At 39.8% G+C, this 22,104-nt stretch overlaps 2 protein-coding genes across 6 annotated transcripts in view; one reads left to right on the top strand and one right to left on the bottom strand.

Annotated features, from left to right (window-relative positions):
* Positions 1 to 6,272: 6,272 nt before the first annotated feature.
* Positions 6,273 to 20,517, top strand: rrn3 (RRN3 homolog, RNA polymerase I transcription factor). Its single transcript, XM_051386886.1, has 17 exons — positions 6,273 to 6,676; positions 7,469 to 7,525; positions 7,633 to 7,722; positions 9,450 to 9,579; positions 9,754 to 9,813; positions 10,084 to 10,147; positions 11,495 to 11,564; positions 12,003 to 12,101; positions 13,432 to 13,518; positions 14,755 to 14,878; positions 14,966 to 15,096; positions 15,494 to 15,624; positions 15,751 to 15,938; positions 16,638 to 16,746; positions 17,409 to 17,561; positions 18,278 to 18,362; positions 19,751 to 20,517. Exons 1-17 carry the CDS (start codon positions 6,581 to 6,583, stop codon positions 19,898 to 19,900), a joined length of 1,824 nt encoding a protein of 607 aa, XP_051242846.1. The 5' UTR covers positions 6,273 to 6,580; the 3' UTR covers positions 19,901 to 20,517.
* The window catches only part of si:dkeyp-72e1.9 (syntaxin-binding protein 4), a 78,203-nt gene continuing 76,610 nt past the window's right edge, over positions 20,512 to 22,104 (bottom strand). For all 5 annotated transcript variants that reach the window (XM_051386871.1, XM_051386873.1, XM_051386868.1 and 2 more), the window contains one exon: positions 20,512 to 21,635. In XM_051386871.1, coding sequence (XP_051242831.1) covers positions 21,577 to 21,635 — 59 coding nt within the window. In that variant the 3' untranslated portion in view covers positions 20,512 to 21,576. The remainder of the gene's footprint in view (positions 21,636 to 22,104) is intronic.

Below are 22,104 nucleotides of genomic sequence, written 5' to 3'. Positions count from 1 at the left end.
CTAAGTCAAACTCCTAAAATCTGAACTAGAACCAGTTTTTGACAGTGGTATTTTTTTATGGTAGCAGTAATTAGTCGTACTGTACCAAAAATAAGGGTTACATTTTCATTGATTTGGCCTTTTTCACAGCAGCCATTTAGACACGAAACAGGGTAAACGCAGGTGTGACCACTAATTATGGTTCTGTTCCATTTAGTGTAGCAGAGCCTTTCCAGTGAGCCAACATTCATGAACCTTATTTAGTATTGGTAACATCTGTGTTTACCCTACTATTCTGACTATTTCATGTCAAAATGGCTGCTGCGAAAAAGGTCTATTCTGGGTTTCGGTAGACATTTAGAAACATTAATTTCTCTGAGGGACTTTAAAATTGTAGTAATATTTTAGATATGTTTAATAATATGTTTTAATGAATTAATTGTTTATGAATGTAATGACTTCTTTGTGTAACTGAATTGTCTTTTTATGGTGTTGTATACTCATTTTCTTCTCATGTCTTTCTTGTAAAAGAGTTCTTGATCTCAATGAGAATTCCTAATTTTATTTTTTTGTTTAAAAAAATAGCTCAATTAACAATGCATCATAGATAGATAGATAGATAGACTTTATTAATACCCGAAGGGAAATTGGGTTGTCATAGCAGCCAGGTACATTTAAATACTATAAAATGCAACAATAGAATAAAATACTTAGATAGAAAAGATAAAAAAGATAAATAGGTAGGTAAGGTGCAAAGAAGTTGTAGTTGCAAGATGGTGGTAATAGTACTGATGATATGATGGTAGTGTTATTGTTAATAACAGTATAAAATAATAATATGAATAAGATAATAATATATATATATATATATATATAATATGTACATATATATGAGATATTATATGATATACGGCATATGTATAATAGATACTTTACAAGAAAGATATATATGCGATAAATAATATATATTGTAATATAATAATAATAATAATATATTGTATAAATATGATATATAATATCAACATGGTTTATATTAACACATATCACATATGATATGAAGTATATGTTCCACAGGTAGATTTAGTCCAGTTCTGTAATTGTGGATCTGACGGAGGCAGATATACAGTCTTATTGCAGTGGGGAGGAACGATTTTCTATATCGTTCCTCAGAGCAGCGGGGATGAATGAGTCTGTTGCTGAAGCTGCTCTTTAGCTTGTCCAGTGTTGTGTGGAGGGGGTGGGAGGGATTGTCCATAATTGCCAGCAGTTTTGCCAGCATCCTCTCCTCCACCACCTCCTCCAGGGTGACAAGCTTAGAGCCAACAACAGACTCGGCCTTCTTAATGAGTTTGTTCAGTCTGTTGGCGTCCTTTGCCTTGATGCCCGCACCCTAGGACACCGCAGCAAAGAAGATGGTGCTCGCCACAACAGACTGATAAAAAACATAAAAAGATCATATCTTACTATTGTGTTTTTTAAGTATCCAGAATATCTTACATCAGTGAGGTCTCATTCTGCAGGTTTAATATCTGTATATAGAAAAGAAAGATTATATTTATTTTAATTAATTTTCACAATACACACATGGTTTGTCTTGTGTCTCTCTAATGGGAAGATTTCTGTCATAATTGTTGACCATTTGTCCTCTGTCCATTGTCTTATTCTTCAACAGGCAGCCTGGTTACTTAAAACATCCACTGTGACCGCACCCACCTGTCAATCAAATTCATTAATTATGCATAACTTTAAGCCTTAATATGGTTTTAAATGGGTGAAATGTATAAAAATGCACCCCCGTACAGCTGTCATGAACAGGAAATTAGCTATAGATACTAAAAGTGTTTTTTGTACCAGGCTGTAAGCATGTTTATTTCTGCTGTAAAGTTGGATATTTTAATATGGGGCCCTGTAGAGACTGACTTACTGCTGGAGCCAGCCTCTAGTGGCCATTAGAGGAACTGCAGTTTTTTGGTTGCCTGTTGGTTTTGGTTCACTCGCTCTCGTAGCATAATTTTTGGTTACAGCTAGCAGTGGCATCTAGCTGTATAGTTGCAGATTACAATGCCCTCACCTCAACCTCCTGTTCCAAGCGTGTAGGAGAAACTACGGTGGCTGTGAAACCTGTGAAAAAGTCCTATTTAGAGTTAATTTTTGGTTTCCCACTGGACGTTAATGGACGTTCAAGTGACTCCAGCTTTTTGTTACTGCACACCCACCTGATGCCATTTTTAATTTATAATATGTTCAACATTCTTCCATTACAAATTCATGAGCTGCTGGATCCATTCATTTAAACCTTTGCCATTTTTATTTGACTGTAGCAAAAGTAAAAACAACAGGAAACAAGCAGACACACCCTTCAGGTAGTTCATAAAGCGGGAGCAACTTCTGCTGTGATAACAGCAGTTTGGATCAGGCTGCCAGCTCATGTGGATTCAGGTTTATAGTGTGACCCTTACCTTACTAAAGATTAGGACGTCTGTTAAGATATTATCTTACAGTTTAGTTGGGACTTACTGATCCCTCTGGGCACTTAAACGTGTTGCAGCAACCAACATGTTACAGCAGGGGAAACAATTGTAAAGGTGTAACATAATCAATAAATGTGACCTGGAGACTAAATGAGAATACTGCTGTGGAAAAAGAGGTGTAGCTGGCTGCAGGATTCCTTGTTCCCACCCATGTTGATAACAAGCCTCAGTGTTTGACCTTTGGAACCAGTTGACTTTATTATAGCCTACTGTTATTTCCTCTGACTGTGACTTCAATATTGTCTGCAATGTCGAATGGTGGAAAACACATTTACTGTGAGAACTTATATCATGAAAAAGAAAAAGAAAAAAAGTCTTGCATCAAAGAATTGAGCATTCAATGTAATTAAAGGTATTTACTTAGGTGGCATCATCATACTACATCACATTCAAAATAACAACAAGAATTGTTAGAATTGTGTGCATGTTAAATGAATATATTGTGTTTATGTCAATTTAATGATTGGATCATGTTTGTTGGACACGATTCAAAGAAAATTCAGATGAATGAAATCAACACATGTTGGTCCAACAGGAACAAATCCTTTCGAACTGCGTTATTCTGATTTATGTTCTACCTCACTGTTGTTTGTTGTACTTTTTTATGTAGTTACAATCAAAAGTTTTTCTTTGAATTTACTTAATTAAATCATGGAAGGTATTTCTATGCAATTAAAGGGCTTTCTTTCGGTATGAAGCAATTCTGTTGGGCCAATGTAATTTACTTAGGTTGGATCAACTTCACTTAAAATTAGACTAGTAATTTTACAACTGAAAAATGTGTTAAATCAACCCTATTCAATTGAGTTGACTCAACCCAAGTAATTTAACTTGGACCAACAGGATTGCTTAATTCTTAAAGAAAGCATTTTGATCCTGTTTCCTAGATTGCCAGTATTTTGGAAAAACTGAGGTCATGATATGGGATAAAACCTAAACCTAAACTCTTTAGCTTGTAATGACCATATCCAGAGGTGACTCAGGTTTGAATCATAAATTAGATGACTTCAGACTCAACTTGACAAAATCTAAATACTTTGATACCTTCCCCTAAGCCCCAAGATTAAACAGTATGTTGTGTGCCACAAATCAAATCATTTCCCTTCATCTCCTGAGTCTAAAGTTAACACTGTTCATTCTCTAGATCCACTTAGTTTGAACCAATTTGATAGCGTACAATCAGGTTGAAGGAGAGAACCATGCGATAACTAACATTACGTTACTGAGCACCAGTTGGAAAAAATTATACCAAAGATCATTTAGTTTGCATGCACTGCAATGTCTGTTTCAGCCATTGTACACTAATGATCATTACAGATTCCAGATAAACAGTACACTTAAATTTGTAAAACTTTTTAGGTGAGAAATAGTCAACACAGTAACAGAATCTTGATTCTGAAATGTATTACTGGATTTACTTTAAGCCACATATTATGGATATAACGATACACTCAAACCACCAAAATGAGATTGAAGACAAATTATGACTGAAAAAGAATATATATATATATATATATATATATATATATATTTTTTTTTTTCTTTGTCAAATTATATAATTTATTTTTTATTTCTGAGGTAGATTATAAACTGTTCAAAACAATACATATTTCCCTATGAAGGTTAAACTGATGTGTTTGGGCCTTGATACCACAATTTGAAACTTACATTCCTACCAATTCAATTCAATTCCATTCAATTTTATTTGTAGAGTGCCAATTCATAACAAAAGTTACACTTTTCAAATAGAGCAGGACAGAGACAGAAGAAGGTGCACAACAACTATACTAATAGAAATGACTGATGATGATGATGACGATGATGACGACAACAGCCACAACGATGGGGGATGATGGACAATAATAATAGTAATAATAATAATAATAATGTCATTGATACTACACATCGATCATATGATAAAGGCTGTTAACTTTGGTGTTTTGTGTCACTGCAGACAATTTCATATTACAGCTTACATTAAATGCTCAAAATCAGTCTTCTTCCTCCAAATGTCATCTACAATAGTCTCTTTAGATTTGTATGAGGGTGTTTTTTTTTTTACTTGTTAGGCTAAAGATTATATTTAGTCTAAAAATCATCAGGATCATTCTTAAATACCAAACATGTGTAATAAGTCCTGTATATAATCATAGGATGTAAATTCACCCGGTGTCAATAAACCCTTACCGAATGCATCCATATTATCAGTACGGCTGTTGTGTGGTTGTTGATCAGATTTCAAACAGGGCTGCCCTCCTTGGCTAGATAACAGATTTATAAATCCACTTTGACCACACAACTTGTCTTCAGAGAACCTCCGACCCATCACGACCCACACCAGTGTTCACCTTTGTGTCAGCTGAGGTGCAGCACCAGCCTCTTAAAAGCAGACGTAGACAAAAAAATCTTGCTGTAAGAAAGCATCATGTTTTAATTTAACCATCTTACTGTTGTGCAACACTGGTATAGAATATCTTTCAGACATCCCATGTATTGTATGCATGGTTGAGCATAGAGTCTCACAATGTTTCCTCCAACTGCTTCTTTAGTAGAGTTTCAGAATGTCTCTTTGGTGACTCCTAGTGATAAAAAGTCAACAATGCATGGTGCTATATTTTATGTAGCTTTTTTATCTGGTCAATCAACCTGGAACAGAAAAGCAAGCGCTTTCATTCAGAAAATGTCACCACTCTAATATGCAATCTATTGTTTGTTTTTACAGCCAGTGTTAATATGTTTGGATCTTGTAACTATGGAAGGACATTGCATTTTTCTCGTAATTACGAGATCAGCTCATATTGTAGCTTCCGCCAGGACGTGTTGAAAAGATGACGAAGTGTTATTCAGCAACCCGACATTTATCGCTGGAACAGTTCAGATTACTGTCGGCCGTAACCACACCATAAACAACCAGAGCATAAAGTTAGGTAACTCTCTAACTGTGTCCTTCGCGCTCACCTCAGGCTCGCTCACACACACACACACACACACACACACACACACACACGCACACGCACTCGCCCCCCGCCCCCCACCTACTCATTTAATCCCAAACATGTCATTGACTCACAGAACATTTAACATTGTAACAGAACATTACTGCAGGGTCGCTACAATATATATGTCTGTGAGTCAATTCAAAACTTTTTTTTATTTACGATTGTGGCTTTGTTACGTTTTGCCATGTGACGTCGTTACCGTGGCAACAGAAAAGCTGACATGGCTGACATGCAATGCGCTTCCGTAACTGAGAGAGGATTTACAGACGTTTCCTTTTCTTTTATCTTATCTTAGTATCACTTAGACTTATTGTCTTTTTGCTCCAGGGTCAGGAGTGACAGGAACCATTTTGTTTTGGGCCTTGAATTGTGAAGACTCATCCTCCATCCTCTTCCTGCCTCTTATCCAGAACTGAACTCATAAGCACAAAGTATCTAACGTTAACTTCTTTTTTATTTCCTCTGTGCTCCTTTGTTCTTTGGCCTTATCATTTTATCTGCCTTCTTAAAAAAAGGGACTTAAGAAAAGTGCTATATTATTATTATTATTATTATTATTATTATTATTATTATTATTATTATTATTATTATTATTATCGTGTTCCCTGAACATACTTATAACTGAAGTAAGAAAGATAACGTCCCGCATTGCTTGGCTGTTGCTGGCAAACATGGCCAACCGGAACCCATCACCCTGTAAGCCAGGCGTTTATGGGAAGACTTTGAGTGCGGCACTGCTGTTCTGTATTCACTTCCGTAAACACGCGGTTCACTTCCTCTTCTGAAAATGGGGCTCACACACGCGCGTGCTCATTTACGGCGCAGTCGGGCATTTCTTTTCAAAACAGTGACAACGTTACAGAAACAGTGACAACGTTACAGAAACAGTGACAACGTTACAGAAACAGTGACAACGTTACAGAAACAGTGAACACTATCCTCCAACCTTCCACTGTCACTGGCCCCGCAAAGAAAAATGAGAGCGTTGTGACTTATCCTCTTCAGTCGGAGCTGTTAGCGTGAAGGAAGCTAACGTTAGCATTCCAAAAACAGGGACTTTTCCAGAGAAGTATGGAAGTGGACGGTCGGGACTTTTTCAGCTCTCCTCCCGTGAAGACCGTCAGGTTTGGAGGCAGCGTCGTGGAAACGTTAGCTAAACATAAACAGGTGCGTGCTAACGTTGTGCCAGTCTATTGTTGACCTGTTAGCAGTTCAATGATGAGACTTTTTAAATGCTGCTCGCTATCATTGAGCCCTGAAGGAGAGACACTACAGGTGAACATTTAGAACAAATAGACCTATATAGCACCATGAAACTTCCACAGTTGATTACTTCCATTACTTTTTGTAGTTTTTCTGAAATTCTATGCTCACATATGCAACTGATCCATTATCTAATTAAAAGTGCATTAATTAGCATACATTTCCAAAACAGAAGAATGAACATTGCATAACGCCAGGTTCCAAATTGTCGTTTCATTTTGTTGACATATTAGTGACAGAGAGAATTTAGGAAATCTCTTTTTATCACTCAGTAAAAGAGAAGATACTGTCAGCAACAGCCACTTGAAAGCAAATAAATAAAATGGGCTATAAATGCTATATACAACAAACTCCTCTGTAATAACCTTCAGAACATAGATAGGAATTGAACTGGAAGGTTGGGTGTATGGAAGTGTTTGGTGCATTTAAATATGTGGATGAGCTTTTGGTGAAATCTACAGACAAATGGACAGAATGCAGTAAAATCAACACTTAAACATGTATTTTGTGTGTTTTCTTTACACTAACCTGAAAGAAGGCATGTTATGGAAGCAAAAGGACCCAAAACCTCAAGATTGACCAGTGCATGCAAACAACATACCTTTCCTGTTGTCCTGTAGTTCCTGTGTTTCATAAAGGTGAACTCGTTGTCAGCTTATTCCATGTATGATTTGCTGTTTCTCTTCTGGTTTGAAGGGAGACTCGGGTGACTATGAATTGCTGAAACATCAACTGGCTGACCCTGACATAAAGGTACAGTAAAGCATCAGTGTGTTTGAGGTGACCTGAGATTCTGCGTAATAATATCTGCAAGCTTTGTCACATGGTGCTGTTCCTCAGTGAGCTCTCTCCTCTGACAGGATGCTCAGATCATCAACTGGCTACAAGAGTTTCGGAGCTGTGTGACCCAGCTAACAAAGGACCATGAACAGCTCATCTATACGGTCCTGGTGAGTGCGGAAAGTGTAGGGCTTTCCGTCATCAGTTAATACGTCGATCATTTTCTTGATTAATTGATTAGTTGTTTGGTCCATGAAGTCAGAAAATGGTGAAACCTGTTGATCAGTGTTTCCCAGAGCCCAATTTGAGGACAATATTCATATCTTTTTTATAAATTATTATTATTGATTATTGTATTCTAGCCCCTCACTCACCTGCATAAACCTGGGTGCATATTTTATTAGAAACCCGACTGCTGGTAGGAGCTGTGTGAAAACTGGAGATTAATATGTCAATTCTAGGCCCACTGATAAATGATGTGACTGTTTGTTGGCAAGTGCTGCCATGTATTGTCAAGAAAAACTACTGTAAAGTAATATTCAACTGCGTGGGTGGACAAACCGTTTTTCAAGAGAAATTGACAAAGCTTTTCTTGGTCCAGCTTTGTAAGTGAGAGAATCTGCTGCTTCTTTTTGTTGAACATGATAGTAAATTGAACATATGGATATGATTTATCTTGTTTTATTTATCTTCAGTTAAACATATCTAAACTAAAGACATGATAATTAAACATGCACACACACAGAGTCACATCCATCAAGAGACAGTGGTCTAGTAGGCTGATGGGTGATTCACAGCTTAACCCAGAATCCCTGCAGACAGGTACAGTGATTCACCAGCTCCATTTTAAATGATGACTCCCACACTTTCAATTAAATTCTATTCAGTTTTCTTTATATAGTGCCAATTCTTAACAAAAGTTATCTCAGATTTTGTCAAAATAACAAGCTGAAGGAACTTTTTATTTCTCTTACAGGGTTTTCTTTTGGGTTTTCAACTGTGTTTCAGTGATGTGAACACAACTAAATGAAGCCAAACTGCTGCAGATATTCTTATTTATTTATTTAATGTATTACATTTTTGCTCTTATACCCCTCTGGATGTAAAAAGTTAAGTAAATTAGGTGTTTTTTCGTATATTGTTTAAATGAAAAGAAATGGACAATGGATCAGCCATAAAGCTGAAATCTTTTGGAACAAGAAATTCTATTGCAGACACAAAACTCTTGGCTCTGTATAATTTTGCTGTTAATTATTGTAAATCTATTTGTACTTGTCAATGGATGTGAAATAACATGGATTTCATACTAAAAAGATAATGAAAGAAATACAAATAAAAAAGTGTCTCAGGAGGATTAGACCGTACTCCTTATAGCATTATTTACAGAGACCCAACAGTTCCCTTGAACCTTGATTTGAAGATGTAATCTTGGGCTCAGGGAAAATTGTTAACGTTGTCTGACATTTTATAGACTAAACACTAAGTCGATTCATTAAAAAAAAATATTGGCAGATTAATCAATTTGGAAATAATCTGTAGTGTTTGTATAGCTACTTGGCTTGAGTGCTTGGCTGACTCTGGTTTGGAAATACAGTGCATGGCATAGGACCCCCTGATTGTGTCATATGTTGTATTATGTGGAGCTAGAACAGTGACATTACATTTTGGCATTGAAAACAATACCTGAATTGAAAAGGTAAACACTGGCATTGAGGCACAGTTAAAAATGTGTACTGGCATTCAAAGAAGGTCCACTGAACAATGAAACACAAGACATTTTATGACAACCGTCTGAAATACCATATAGTGTCCACACCTGTGTGTAGGTAAATCACTAACATTATTCATCATTAGACAAACCGCAAGCTGAAATTCTCCTCTGGTTGTGTGTTTCTAGAGGCTTCCGTGGGTGGGCCGGAGCCAGGCCGTGGTGGAGGAGTACATGGCCTTTCTCGGCAACCTGGTCTCGGCACAGACCGTGTACCTGTGTGCCTGCCTCAAGATGGTGGTCTCCCACTTCACTCCCAGTAGGTTCCCTCCACTTGTGGTGAAATAATCCAAAATTTATCAAATAAAATCCAGAATTCAAGTTACAGTAGTACTGTTGGTAATCTGTCGGCTGACTGCCATCATGTGTTTCAGTTTAGATGAACATTGACCATATAATGTGACTGATGGAAAATGATTGTGTGTGTTTCCAGAGAGAGTGACCATCTGTGAAGGAGGAGTCGATATCTCAGATTCAGAGGATGAAGATGAGGGTAGGTGTCATCTGTCTTACTTCTAGGGCTGTAACGGACCTAGTTACTTCCAATTAAATATGCATATAGTTCTATTCAGACATCAGAAAGTGTGTTTTGTATGTGAAGGTGTGTAATTGGTGTTCTTGCTGATGTTTGGGCCTGTGGAGAGAGAGGAGCAGAGATAATGTGAAGCTGACTGGTGTTAGAGAATAGCTTACATCCTCATCCTCAAATTCTCTGGTTAAATATGAATGAATGAATGCTCAACTAGCGCTTTGGTTTGTTAAGATCTTCCTAGAAGCTTCAATCAGTGTCACCAAGCGTTGCAGCTCATCACCAGATACGTTCCATCGTAAGTCACTTTTTTTTCTTACAGTTCTTCATCTTCTTGTCTTGGTTTTAGTGTTTTTACAGCAAAACTAAAGATTTGGCTGTATACTGCAGAAGCTGAAATGAACCAGTGCTGAATCTCCAATAACAAATGTTTTTCTTAAACAAACCAGATGATTGATCACTGCATCTATTTCCACATATTTGTTTTGTCAAATATACTACATAATTCTTTAAGTCAATGCCTGCTGTATGCATGCAGGCATTTAAAGGTCCAGTGTGTAGGATGTAGTGGCATCTAGCGGTGTAGTTGTAGATTGCAACTCCCTCGCTTCATCCTCCCTTTCCAAGTGCAAAGGAGAAACTATGGTGGCTGTGAAAAATGGGAATGCCCCTATCTAGAGCCAGTGTTTGGATTGTCCATTCTGGGCTACTGTAGTAACATTGTAGTTCAAAATGGTGGAAAACATACCTATGAATATTATATTCCATTTCTGACAATAGATCCTCCTAAATGTAATGTCCCTTTAAAGGGACAGTTCACCCCAAAATCAAAAGTACATATTTTACTCTTGCTAATTTGTGACAGGCTTAGTAAATATCCCCCCATTTGTTCACCTTTACTAAGTATAAGCTCTTTCACAAAACTAGACAGGAGACAAGGAAGAGAATCACTCAGAACTGGGAGCAAATCAGAAAATCCCATAAATACATAGATATGTACATATGTGTTTACTATTATTATTATTATTATTATTATTATTATATATTTCACTCTTGACTGATTTATTTATTTGCTTAAAGCTGCTGTTGTTAATGGAAGAGTAGCTGGTGACAGCTTACAAGGATCTAAATAGATTCATACAGTCATTTCACTGATATCCAAAAAATAAAGTGCAGCTCTGATATCAGTAAATGTATATACAGTACATGAGAGAGGTGCATATAAACGTAACCAAATATGTATTTTTGGTTGTATTGTATGGGTCATTCTGCAAACAGTGTAACTGTGCACATTTAAAGGGGCGGCAGTAGCTCAGTGTGTAGGGACTTGGCTTGGGAACCGGAGGGTCCCATAGACCACAATATGGAGTGTGGACTGGTAGCTGGAGAGGTACCTGTTTATCCTCCTGTGCACTGCCGAGGTGCCCTTGAGGAAGAGAAACTGCTCATGGGCGAGCCCATCACTCCACCATCTCTCTCCCTGATGCATGTCCACAAGTGCATGGAGTGTGTGAATAAAAGAAAATCCCTACGGGATTAATAAAGTATATCTTTTCTTCTTCTTCTTCTTCTTCTTCTTCTTCTTCTTCTAAAAATACAGTACAAGCATTTCTTACTGTACTCTAAAGTTTGTTTCTTCATTCAGCACAAGTCGCTTTCTGGTGCCCATTCTGCAAGAGAACTTCCCCTTCGTGCAGAAATCCTCCAGAACGCTGGTAAGAGACAACAATGCTTATATCATACAGGACAGCCAAACTCCACATAGGACAGTTGTGATTGTTGAACCACGTCACACTTGAAGGTGACCTGGGACTATATGGGCCCTTAAACAGCAGCAAGGGGTGAATGAATGCATATTGGTGACCTCCCAGAAAGTGTGGTCATTTCAGGGATATCTGATCAGAAATCAGTGTAACGCTCATCAGAACACTCAAACAAGCTGCGGAAGAGTGGAGAAATTTGAAAAACAGCTTATCAAATATGATTACACTTACATGTACTGTAATCGTGTATATATACACCTATATACGTTGTCTGGTACACCTAGGCTTCTATCTGAACACAGATCAGGTGTAGATGGGGTGTAGAAAAAGTACTGATGAATAAATTGTGATGTGATCCATTAACGGTTGTTGATCGGTTTCTCTCTCCAGGAGTGTTACGTCCACAACCTCCTCAGAGTGACCACGTACATACCATCAATTCGACGAGATGTACTGGAGGTGATCATCGGAATGATGCTCAAACTGGATGTAAGTGGTCAAACAAACAATTCCAATTCCAGGTTGGTATGGTCTCTTTTGAGACACCAAAATATAGAGATAAAAGAGGTATTTTCAGGACTAAAAATGTCTTATTTTACCATTTCAGTAGCCACATTTATTTTGTATGTACAGTTGTGCTCATAAATTTACATACCCCTATTAGAATTTGTAAAATGTGTACCATTCTATAAAGAAAACATGAGTGAGCAAGCCGAAACATTTATTTTTATTTTTGGTGGGCTTCAAATTAAACTAAAAGGTATCACAGAATAGCACAATCATTAAAGGGGAACTTGGCAACTCGAGCCATTTCTTCGCTGGTTTTCACTTTTGTCCTGTCATGTTTTCTCAACGAGCTCCCCCTACAGCTCTGGGACGTATATTTCACAAAACTGTCGTAAAAAAAACTCACTTACGGCACCCTCCTCCCCCTTTCTACCGCTGCTGATGTGCATTTGTTGCCGGGCAACTTTGAGTTTATGTGGAATTGCCGTAAAGCAGTTTGTGTTTCTCGCTCATTCTCGCTTCTCACGATACTTCCTATTTCCAACTTAACGGGACGGTAGTCCCAAAGTTGCAAGGTTGGGGAGCGGGGAAAGTCACCATTAACACCGGAACAGGCCATTTAACAGAAATGTATTTTCTGATAACATGCTGCATTCATCTTTTCATCAATTTGAACTAAATGTCCTGTGCCACTGTAGCTTACACACCCCCAAAACGTCAGCGATCCACCTCCACTCTCACAGTAAGGATGGTGTACTTTTCATCATAGGCCTTGTTGACTCCTCTCCAAACATAGCGTTTGTGGTTGTGACCATAAAGTTTAATTTTGGTCTCATCCCTCCAAATGACCTTCTTCCAGAGGTTTTGAGGCTTGGCATATTGCCAGCGAGCTGTTTTGTGGCGTTGGTGCAGTAAAGGCTTTTTTCTAGCGACTCTACCACGCAGCCCATTTTTGTTTAAGTGCCTCCTTATTGTGCATCTTGAAACAGACATTCTATTTTTTTTCCAGAGAAGCCTGTATTTCAGCAGAAGTTGCTTGTGGGATTTTCTTTGCATCCCTACAAATCTTTCTTGCAGTTGTGGCTGAAAAGTCTCTAATGTCTCCTGGTTACATTGGTACATATACACTCGAAAACACAGCTGTGTGTGTGTGTGTGTGTGTGTGTGTGTGTGTGTGGGTGTGTGGGTGTGTGTGTGTGTGTGTGTGTGGGTGGGTGGTGGGTGGGTGGGTGTGGGGTGTGGGTGGTGAGAGAGAGAGAGAGAGAGAGAGAGAGAGAGAGAGATCTGTAATAATGTGTGTGGGATATTTCAGGTGAGTGCATCCCGGGCAGACATTGAGGAGGCAGAAGAGAACACAGTGCAGAACCAGGATCCGACTGAGGAGGGACTCTTCGACATGGTAACACCCAGCACTGAATGTTAGGGGTAGGGTCTTTTAACAGAAGCAGATGCCAGTGTAGGCACCTCTTGACCCATTCAGGTGATTTTAGTAAATTGAGAAGATGTAAACAGCCTTTCCAAGCTATGGGACATACAATATAATATTTTCAACAAACATTAATGCATAGTATGTTTTATTTCATAAATTGAGCAAACATAAAAACATCATTGTGTCATGGGATAGAGATGACACAGCTTGCAAACACTTTTTTATGCCAGCTATAAGGTTTTGTTCTTCTATTTGGGATTTTTCCCATTCTTCCTTGTAAAACGCTTCTAGTTGTGCAATATTCCTGGTGGGACTGTGAGGGCCATTCCAAAACCTTCAGCTTGCATCTTTTGAGTAAGACCATGGGGGATTTGGAGGCACATTTAGGATCAGGATTCTGTTGTAGAACCCATACTCTTTTCAACTTCAGCTTTTTTACACATTGTGAGATTTTCAATTCAATTCAATTCAATTTTATTTGTATAGCGCCAATTCATAACAGAAGTTATCTCAGGACACTTTTCAAATAGAGCAGGTCTAGAACGAACTCTTTATAACATTATTTACAGATGTTTGCTTCCAGAATTTGCTGGTATTTAGTGGAATCCATTCTTCCCTCCACCTGTGCAGTGTTTCCTGTGCCACTGGCATGATAGATCCACCCCCAAGCTTAACAGTTGCTACAGTTTGATGTTATTTGTCATTTGCCCAAATGCTTGCATACAGCTGTATATTATATCAACATGCCACAGATTACAAATCTGAGAATGCGAAGAAAGGTGACATGACAGTGCACACACACAGTGTAGAGTGTGCTGTATTTGTATTACAGTTTGTGGTAGAATGAACCCAGATTTTTCAAACATGGTCTGTCCTTTCCTTGCCTTGTGTGTGTGTGTGTGTGTGTGTGTGTGTGTGTGTGTGTGTGTGTGTGTGTGTGTGTGTGTGTGTGTGTGTGTGTGTGTGTGTGTGTGTGTGTGTGTGTGTGTGTTCTGTGTCTTGTGTGTGTGTGTGTCCTGTGTTGTGTGTGTCTGTGTCTCTGTGTCTGTGTGTGTGTGTGTGTGTGTGTGTGTGTGTCTCTGTGTGTCTCTGTGTCTGTGTCTGTGTGTGTCTGTGTCTGTGTCTGTGTCTGTGCGTGTCTGTGTCTGTCTGTCTGTCTGTCTGTCTGTCTGTCTGTCTGTCTGTCTGTCTGTGTCTGTGTGTCAGGATGAGGATATGTCAGCAGATCACCCCTCCACGACGGCTGTGATGGCCCACCCGGTGGCTGAGAGGCTGGACACCCTCATGGCTGTTCTGATGGCATATGTGAAGGACGTCTGTCATGTAAATGGTAGCTGAATAACAGCTTTTACACTGTGCACCAGAGTTGTGTAATAATGATAATTATAATATTATTACATGTTTTTCTCTCTCTCAGGCTCTCTCCACGTGGAAAGGACTAAGGATCTGTACAAAGATTTGTTGAGTGTGTTTGACAAGCTCATTCTGCCAACACATGCGTCCTGCCATGTCCAGTACACGCTCTTTTACCTCTGCAGCTTCAGACTGGTCAGTTCTTCTCACGCTGCAGCAGTGCATGTGTAAAGATAGGAATGTTTTTTTTGTGAGTTTAAAGACCAAAACACACCAGCGTGCAGTGCATCCTATGAAACGCTAATAGGAAGTGTTGGGCTGCAGTGCTGGACACTGACTTTTCAATTCAAATAGTTCTAAATCCATACAACACCAAATGTGTCACAGTCCAAATACTCCCAGACAGTATGTTACATTTACACACAGTCAAGTTTAACTGCCTCATTCCTAAACCAACATCTCCTGCTTCTCCTGTACTCCTTTCTTGAAGATAAGGTTGTGTTAATTGAGGTATTTCTACTTTAATGAATATACTCCTCGTTAGATGAGGCCTTTCTGGACTCCTGTATGTATTGTATTTTCTGTGTCCCAGGCCTTGGCTGAGGCCTTCCTGGATCACCTGTGGAAGATCCTGCAGAGCCCCTCTCAGCCTGCTGTCCTCCGGCAGGCTGCTGCCGGATACCTGGGGAGCTTCCTGGCACGGGCCAAGTTCATCCCCGTCCTGTGAGTTCCTTCTGCTGAAGAAAACCCAAAGGCCGCTTAAAGCTGTTTATTTCTCTGTGACCATGTTTACCCTGCTGTTGTTCTAATCCAGTGTGCTCCTCCACTCTGTCGCTCCCCCTCCTGCAGCACGGTCCGGGCCTGTCTAGACCTGCTGCTCTCCTGGATCCATCGCTACATCGACAGCCAGGACAGCAGTGGCACACAGGCCTACTGTGACATCAGCCTGCACGGGCCCTTCTACACCGCCTGCCAGGCTGTCTTCTACACACTCATCTTCAGACACAGAGCCATGCTGGAGGGCAACATGAAGAAAGGTACACGCCTCTGGACTGCAACACACGACTCGGTTAGATAAAGGAGTCATCATACCACCCTGAATGCCTGAGTTTCATATACTGTCAGACTTCACTGTTGGTTCTTCAAGTTGGGTAAACCACACAGGGCGAACAAAGCTCATGAGTGTATGAAACAATACCTGCCCTTTAGCCCGTCAGAAACCATTCACACCAGGGTTTTAGAATTAATTGCAAGACATATTAGAGTCATTCATGGTTTATCAGTAGTAAGTGAATTGATTATACATTCTGATGATCAAATAACTATTTCATACAATAATGCATACTGCTTACAGCTTAAAAATTCAAAGATTCAGGTACTTTTGGTTGTCCAGTGTGTAATATTTAGGAGGATCTCTTGTCAGAAATGGAATATAATATTAATAGGTATATTTTCATTAGTGTATAATCACCTGAATATAAGAATCGTGTTTTTGTTAACTTAGAATGAGCTGTTTTTATCTACAGAGGGAGCGGGTCCTCTTGTCCACCATGTGAAACCACCATGTTTCTTACTAGGGAAGGAAGAGTTCAAGAGTCATGTGTTGGATGTGTTTGCTTTACGATTAATGTGACTTTGTTTCAGATTGCTATTTCTTTCCAGCCAGCAACCCAAAAATGGAAAACATGGCACAAATTGACATAAATTAAATGTGTGTGTGTGTGTGTGTGTGTCAGGTTTGGAGTACCTGCAGAGTCTGAACCTGGAGCGGGTGGTGATGTGTCAGCTGAACCCCCTCAAAGTCTGCCTGCCCTCAGTCACCAACATGTTTGCTGCCATCACCAGGTATTGTACGCACCCCGTCTCTGCTGTCACTGGCTCCAAACATCTGGCAGCAACTGTGCTGAGTGGTTGTTAGTGTTTATCAGAGGAATGTAAAACGTTTATAATGTTTATAAAATATTGTATCTTATCATAAGAGTAGACATAATTAGACTTTTGATACCTATGAACCATGAGTAAGCAGCATTGCTATTACAGCTGCTTGAGCTGGAGCCAGGTAGAATAGTCCAGCCTAGGGGTCGGTCCCTGGAAAGAAGGAAAACAAATGTCTATTCATTTTATTAAATTTTTCACAGGTTATCTGTCTCATGTTCTGCTGTCAGGATATAGTGAAAGTTTCAGCAAATATGACAAAGTTATTTTTTATAAAAGTTACCTACTGCAGCTTTGAATTTAAAAAAAATAATTTAACAATGTTTGATAAACTCATCATATGCTGTTTTAATGTAAAAGTAGAACTAGTAACTATATCTGTCAAATGAAAGTAGTGCAGTAAAAGTACCAGATTTCCCTCTTAACTGTAGTGGAGTGGAAGTAGAAAGTAGCATAAAATGGTGCCTCCAAGGTAGTATGGTATTTGAGTAAATGTGCTACGCTACGTTCTCCCACTGCCAGCTCACACAGTGGCTGATAGAGCTGTAAACCAACTTGTGTTTTTGTTGCAGGAAGTATCAGGTGGTGTTCTGCTACACCATCATAGAGAGGAACAACCGCCACGTGCTGCCGGTGGTCCGCAGCTCTGCAGGGGGAGACTCTGTGACCACCAACACCAACCCTCTGGACAGCTTCTTCCCCTTCGACCCCTACCTGCTCAGGAGGTACACCAGCTGACTGTTCTGTGGCTTTGTCGCTCTGTTTTTGGCCTCTTTTAACTCCTGTGGCAACATTTTTACTAGGCCTGTACAATTATCAGATCCAAAATTCAGCATTTTGCTGATCATTATTTTATCTGGTCGCTGATGAAATAAATTTGACATGTTCCAACACCGTTCATTCCTTCCTGATACCAATACCTGAACTTGCGTATCCGTTGTACCAGTCCAATACAAGTGTGTTATTATTTTTTGACACTTATATTATTATATAATTGTTATCACTGTTGAATGTTGCAGCTGGTAAAGTGGGTAATAATACTGCTGGGTAGATGAATCTGTAATAACACATTATCATTTATTAGTTTATTTATATTTTGTATTATTAATGTGAAACTGCAAAGAAAGTAGTGATTAATAAGTTAGTATCCTTTTTAGGTATCAATTCCCAAGTCTTTCTTAGACTGGATTTAATGCCCACCTTATCATATAGTTATCTCTGCAGGGCTGTCACATTCTCACTGCACATTTTCTATAAAAACCGGTTAATGTGTCAATAACATACCAATCATTTGTACATCTGCACCTTGTGTCACATTGTTTATTCCACAACTTGAAATGTTCACAGATGATACTTTACCTTTGAGACTGTGTGTGTGTGTGTGTGTGTGTGTGTGTGTGTGTGTGTGCGTGTGCGTGTGCGTGTGTGCATGCGTGCGCAGGTCTGGCCAGCTGATTGAGCCACTGTACCAGGTCTGGGAGGAACTCGCAGACACGGAGCTGCTCCCTGACAAAACAGGCCGACAGGTGAGCTGACAGAATCAAGGAGCACTTCACTATTGCACTGCCATAAAGCTGGGGACTTTCCAGAGGGGGGTTAGGACTGGACTATTTGTTATTTTTATCATCCAGTATTGTCTTCAGTTAGCTTTTTGTCTATAAAATGTCAGAAAATACTCAAAATGACAATTTCACAGAGCAAGGTGATGTATTCACATGTCTTGTTTCTTTACCCAGTGAACAATGAAACCGCTACATCCACACCAGGATGTAGCTGGAACCAGGGAATGGTGGGAAAATGCTATTACTTAAATGACGAATCCATTATCAAAGTAGTTGACGAATACATTTTCTGTCGATCAGCTAGTCAATTAAACGACTAATCATTTCAGCTCCAAAAAGAAGGCATCAATATCCGAGCAGCAGAGAATAAGGAATCCTTTCAGTCTGTAATATAGGTCCTAGTAATGCCCGGGTGAGGGGCTTTTAATACCCGCCCCCACCTGACCTGCTATAAGAGCCAGTCCACACCACAAGACCCGTGAAAGTATGCATTATAGAGCCTGTTTACACTGGTATTACCATCACAACACTCAAACGACGTGCAAAGGTGGTGTGGAACGTTTTTGACTACATTAATGCGTCTGTGGCCACACTGGAAGACCGCCTACATAACTGGCCTCCTGTAAGAAACACACTGTCTATTTGGTTCACTGTAATGGATAATATGTGTTTGGGCTCTCACCAAGGTAAGCAGCAGGTGTTTGTGAACACACTGTTTAAACTGATGGTAAGCACAATATCACCGGACTCCCTTTAAGGATCGCACAATTTTCAGAGTTGTTGAGTGAGGAGAAACTTTAGAAACTTTGTGAAATGCTGTCTATGACAAATTCTTCATGATTTCTTGTAAATTTGGCAAACATTATACATTCAATTATTGTCCCAGTTTGTGCGCTGGTAAGCAGGACACTAACAGACTTTCTTTCTCATCTGTGATGTAAAAATATCAGATTTCCACGCAGCTGAGAAAGTAAAAGCGAGTGTTTTGCTCATTACATTCAGTTATAAAATCCCCCAGCACACCACAGAGCATCTCTCCTGGGCTGACAGTGCAGGTAGAGCATGCCACTCAGGCTGATATAGGAGATAAGTATGCCACTGAACTGGGAAAAAATAAGAACATTGAATTGAATAGTTGAATTTCCGTATTGAACAGCCAAACGGACAGTAATATTGGACACTGACGACATTCAGAGCAGCAGGGAAGTGAGATCCAATCACAAGTGGTCATTCAAGACACGTGGACACATGTGAACTGGTTTAACTGGTGTTCATTTAAGCCCCCTTTCTAGTTTTAATCATAGAGGAAAAACATACAAATATTGGAAAATAAAAACGTGTGTGTGTCACAGGGCTCAAGGGAGGACGAGGATGACTTCCTGTGCGGGGAGACGCCCCAAGCGGAGGGCATTGTGGGGATGACACCCAACTCTTACGACTCCAACCTCCGCAGCCCGAGCAGTGTGGGTTCGCCCCCAATCTCCTTCCAGAGACCCTTCTAGTCCCTCATCACAGCCTCTCCTGTTCTGATGGGCCGCCCTGCTTTTGAGACAAAGTCCAGAAGCTTGTGAGGAGCACACTTCCCTTTGGAACGGAGAGAGAGCTGCCACACATGGACAGGAATCTGGTGGTGCACGTTCCATTCATCAGGATTCAAACACAAACTGAAGGACACACAAGATGTGACTGATCTCTTCTCGTACAACAATACCCACCTGTGTTCATTCATTCTAAGGGATTTATAGGACTACTTTTTCATGTTTAATCATGACAACGTGCTGTCAGTGTAGAAACTCCACTGAGAGCCCCAAACTGTACATCTTCTGATGAGGTAAGTTTGAACTCTACATAGACTGCTGCAGACTGAGCTTTAGAAGGTGGTATATTGTGAGCAGTAAAATATAGTTTTGAAATAATTTTTTTGTGTGTATTTATGAAACTCATCCTTCTAAAGCCCAGTACAGACTGCACAACATTCACACACACCCTCAAGTCAGGCGTCTTTACCTCACACTGTCCCTGATTTCAATTCCATGTTTGATTTTCTCGCTTGTAGTCTTAGCACCTTGGAGACAAGTTCTGTACCAAAATAAACTGCAATAAACACATTGAATCCAGACATCAGTTATTCCTTTAATATAAAACAGTAACAGAAAGATATGAGGCCACACCAAAGATACAGGACATTTCAGTGTTCTTAAAAGCATCTGCAGCTGTCCGTAGAAATAAAACCAATGTTCCACATGTAGCCTACGACTGACGTCTGCCTAGACTCGGTGACTACCAAACACAAGTTTACACAGCAGGAGCTACAGCAACATTAAAGTCGCTCCTGGATGCAGGAGACATCAACATGAACCATGCAGTGATACGAAGCCGCATGTGACAAACACGTCCAACATCTCGGAATACTTCATTCTTTGCCTTTTTAGTAATGAATAAGGGCACGAGGAGAGTTAGTAAGATGGAAGAAGGGACATTATTTTTCTACTTTTTGCTCGACGGTTCCTCTGGCAGAGCAAACAAGTGATGGAGTGTGACGGAGGCAGATGGCAGCGAGTTATTATGACACAGGAAGAACAGACCGGCTCTGGATTGTCCTTTACAGGCAAACGAGACCTCCTTTACATGCAATCCATGGAGTGAATCTATGTGTGTGTACGGGGGTGGGAAGGTGGAGGGGTTAGAAAAGAGGTCAGGGAGGAATATTAACAAGGTTTACAGCAGCGTGTGTGTTGCGGACTCGGTCATGCAGCTCCTCCAACACCACCTGCTGTCAGTGACACAAAAGAGAATTCCAGCAGACTTTTTATTTGGCAGAGCACTTCTCATAGAGACTTCTGTACATATAGAATCATCAAATGATGGGAGTCCTCGGGTCAGAGCTGAGTCCAATGCATCCCACTGCTGAACCCTCCATGAAGACGGTCGAATATTTCAAAGGAAGACACTAATTCGATGTGTGCGAGCAAGCTTTGGCATTAAAACGTTGCTGTGTTCGATCTATCGCTGTGAGCTGAGGATTTGAATTCACTGAGGCCGCGTCGTTATTTTGAGAAGGTTGTTGGACGGCGTCCTGTCTGCCGACTTCTGTGTGGTCCATCATGGGTTCAGCTGCTCATTTGGGCCTTTTCAGCCCGCCCGGGTCCTCCCACAGTCTTCTCTGGCTCTTTGATGCTCACACATGATGAGAGCTAACATCTGGGGCTGATGCTGCCTCCAACGCGCTCTCTGACGCTGCAGGTCAGTCACAGTAGGACAGAAATGAACATTATTCACCATCAACATGTAACTTTGCATCACATAAAAACAATAAATAGAACAAAGGAAAACTGAAAAATAGCCAGGAAGGAACAAATAAATACAAGAAAAATAGCTGCTTCAGGCAGAATCTCTAAAAAATGTCTTTTATATTCTCAGTATCATAGTCTGATGTGTTTGAAGTCTAAATAGCTAAAAGTAAAAGATGAATGGTTGAAAAAGTTACCTAAAAATGTAGAAATGATTGGGGGGGAAAGTGATGAATGGTCAAAATAGCTAAAAGTAACATATTTTCAAAAAAGTTCAACTTAGGCTAAAAAAGTTATCTAAAAATGGATAGTCAAAATAACAACATAAATAGTTGAAAATGGCTAAAAATGTATACATTATTAATAAAATCGTCAGAAAATTGATGAATGGTCAAAAACTTTAAAGTAACAGAAAT

Source organism: Dicentrarchus labrax, unplaced genomic scaffold, assembly GCF_905237075.1.
Source record: "Dicentrarchus labrax unplaced genomic scaffold, dlabrax2021, whole genome shotgun sequence".
NCBI classification, from domain to species: Eukaryota; Metazoa; Chordata; class Actinopteri; family Moronidae; genus Dicentrarchus; species Dicentrarchus labrax.
This window is presented reverse-complemented; position numbering and strand designations above follow the sequence as displayed.

Coding starts and splice junctions, on each gene's coding strand:
- rrn3 (XM_051386886.1), top strand. CDS start 6,581: ATGGAAGTGGACGGTCGGGACTTTTTCAGCTCTCCTCCCGTGAAGACC. Junction 12,102..13,431: donor GAATGATGCTCAAACTGGAT/GTAAGTGGTCAA, acceptor GGGATATTTCAG/GTGAGTGCATCCCGGGCAGA. Junction 13,519..14,754: donor AGGAGGGACTCTTCGACATG/GTAACACCCAGC, acceptor TCTGTGTGTCAG/GATGAGGATATGTCAGCAGA.